Consider the following 1,594-nt stretch of genomic DNA (forward strand, 5'->3'; position numbering starts at 1 on the left):
CTGTCTGTCTGTCTGTCTGTCTGTCTGTCTGTCTGTCTGTCTGTCTGTCTGTCTGACCTTTTCCCAGCACCAAACGACTTTTATTGTGTAGATATGCGTCTCTTTACTAAAACAAACAAACAAACAAACGAACGAAAAATGATGACATTATACTAATTAACCCTTCACCTCTCTGATAAGACGCACTCATAATGACAAGGTGTAATAGAGTGTTCTCCGGCTAAGAGCCTGGTCATTCAGAGACAGAAAAGGCGGGCTCTGAAGGTGAATTTGAAGGAGTAAAACTGATCTCCTACCTGTTAACTTCCTTTGTTTACTATGTGATGAAGTATTGACTCGCAGGCAATACCGATGGTCTACGGAAAACATGCAGGTTGTCTTAACCCCCCCCAAACAAAATCAAACATGTGTGCATATCTGAGTGGTGTGCGTTGTTTTGTGTACAGACTTCTTTAAAAAAAAGAATACGACGCAGCATTGTCGCTATGGCGTGAAAGTATATTATTTCAACTATGGAACTAAACAGCACAAGTCGCAATGCTGTGCAAGTGAATGGAAACAATAAATGTGAATGAGCCAGCTTTTCTACTTATTGAACGTTTTGATCTCGTGAGAGGAGCAAGTTTTAGAGATTGTACTAATCGAAAACCACTTAACGGTTGACATGATCGGGAGAGCGCACGTGCGTGCCTAAGAGTACGTTCAGTGTAAGAGTGAACACAGTGTGTAGATTTCATCGCGTTAGCCCATGCCTAACCCTTGTCCTTCATCCCGTTGAGCGCAAAGTATGGAAAAGCAGCTTAGAAAGGTTTATTGCTCTCTGTTCAAACCAGGTTCTTCTGGTGGTTTTCTATTGTGGAAGTGTTTTTAGGCATACAAATTATAGAGGAAAAATTGACACGCGGTAAAAACGAGGTCTTAGGCGTACAGGTCTTTTACGCGAAGAATTCTTATGAGGTGACGACTGCATTTTCTTTGATGTAATTATCTCCATCTTAAGTCCTTTTCTTTTTAATATTTACCACAAAGTTTTAAAGGCCTTGTGTTCCATTGATAAATGCGAACTTTCTGTTATTCGTGATCTGAAATATAAATTTACTTAAAGCTGATCTAGGGTGCGAGAGTGAAGCTGTTAAGTCTCGTAGGCCGCTGGTATAATCTCCTTTCAAACTCGAACTTTACGTGTGAAAAGCACGTAAACTTATTATTTTCACTCTTCGACCCACAGAGAAAACTGCGGACGATGGAGCGTACCAAGCTGCTGAGTCTTGTGGGGTTGGTGTTTCAATCCTCTCTGCTGGCCATCACCACTCGCTACTCTAGAGTGGACAAGCCGGAGGGTCACAGGTGAGGGGGGCAAAGGTTATGATTATCTTCCTGGTTCCAGTAGCGAATGGGATAGAGTATGCCCACGTCCTTCGTGACTCATTGGACCAGAGGACTAACGCTAAAATTACATAAACACCGTACCGCATCATCACCCACCACCACCGTCATAATATTATCTAAAAGTCACCATTGCTCTCGGATCTTTGACATATATCTGTATTACTTGAATATGTACCTGTGACAGTTACATGTTAAAATAATTTTA

At 41.6% G+C, this 1,594-nt stretch overlaps 1 protein-coding gene across 1 annotated transcript in view; it reads left to right on the top strand.

Moving 5' to 3' along the window:
- LOC101845530 (UDP-N-acetylglucosamine transporter) overlaps positions 1 to 1,594 on the top strand; it is a gene marked incomplete at its 5' end in the record, with an annotated part of 22,098 nt that overhangs the window by 8,689 nt on the left and 11,815 nt on the right. The window contains 1 exon segment of the mRNA XM_013080063.2: positions 1,229 to 1,347. Within this exon segment, the coding sequence (XP_012935517.1) occupies positions 1,229 to 1,347 (119 nt within the window).

Source organism: Aplysia californica, unplaced genomic scaffold (assembly GCF_000002075.1).
Source record: "Aplysia californica isolate F4 #8 unplaced genomic scaffold, AplCal3.0 scaffold00073, whole genome shotgun sequence".
Taxonomy (NCBI): Eukaryota; Metazoa; Mollusca; class Gastropoda; order Aplysiida; family Aplysiidae; genus Aplysia; species Aplysia californica.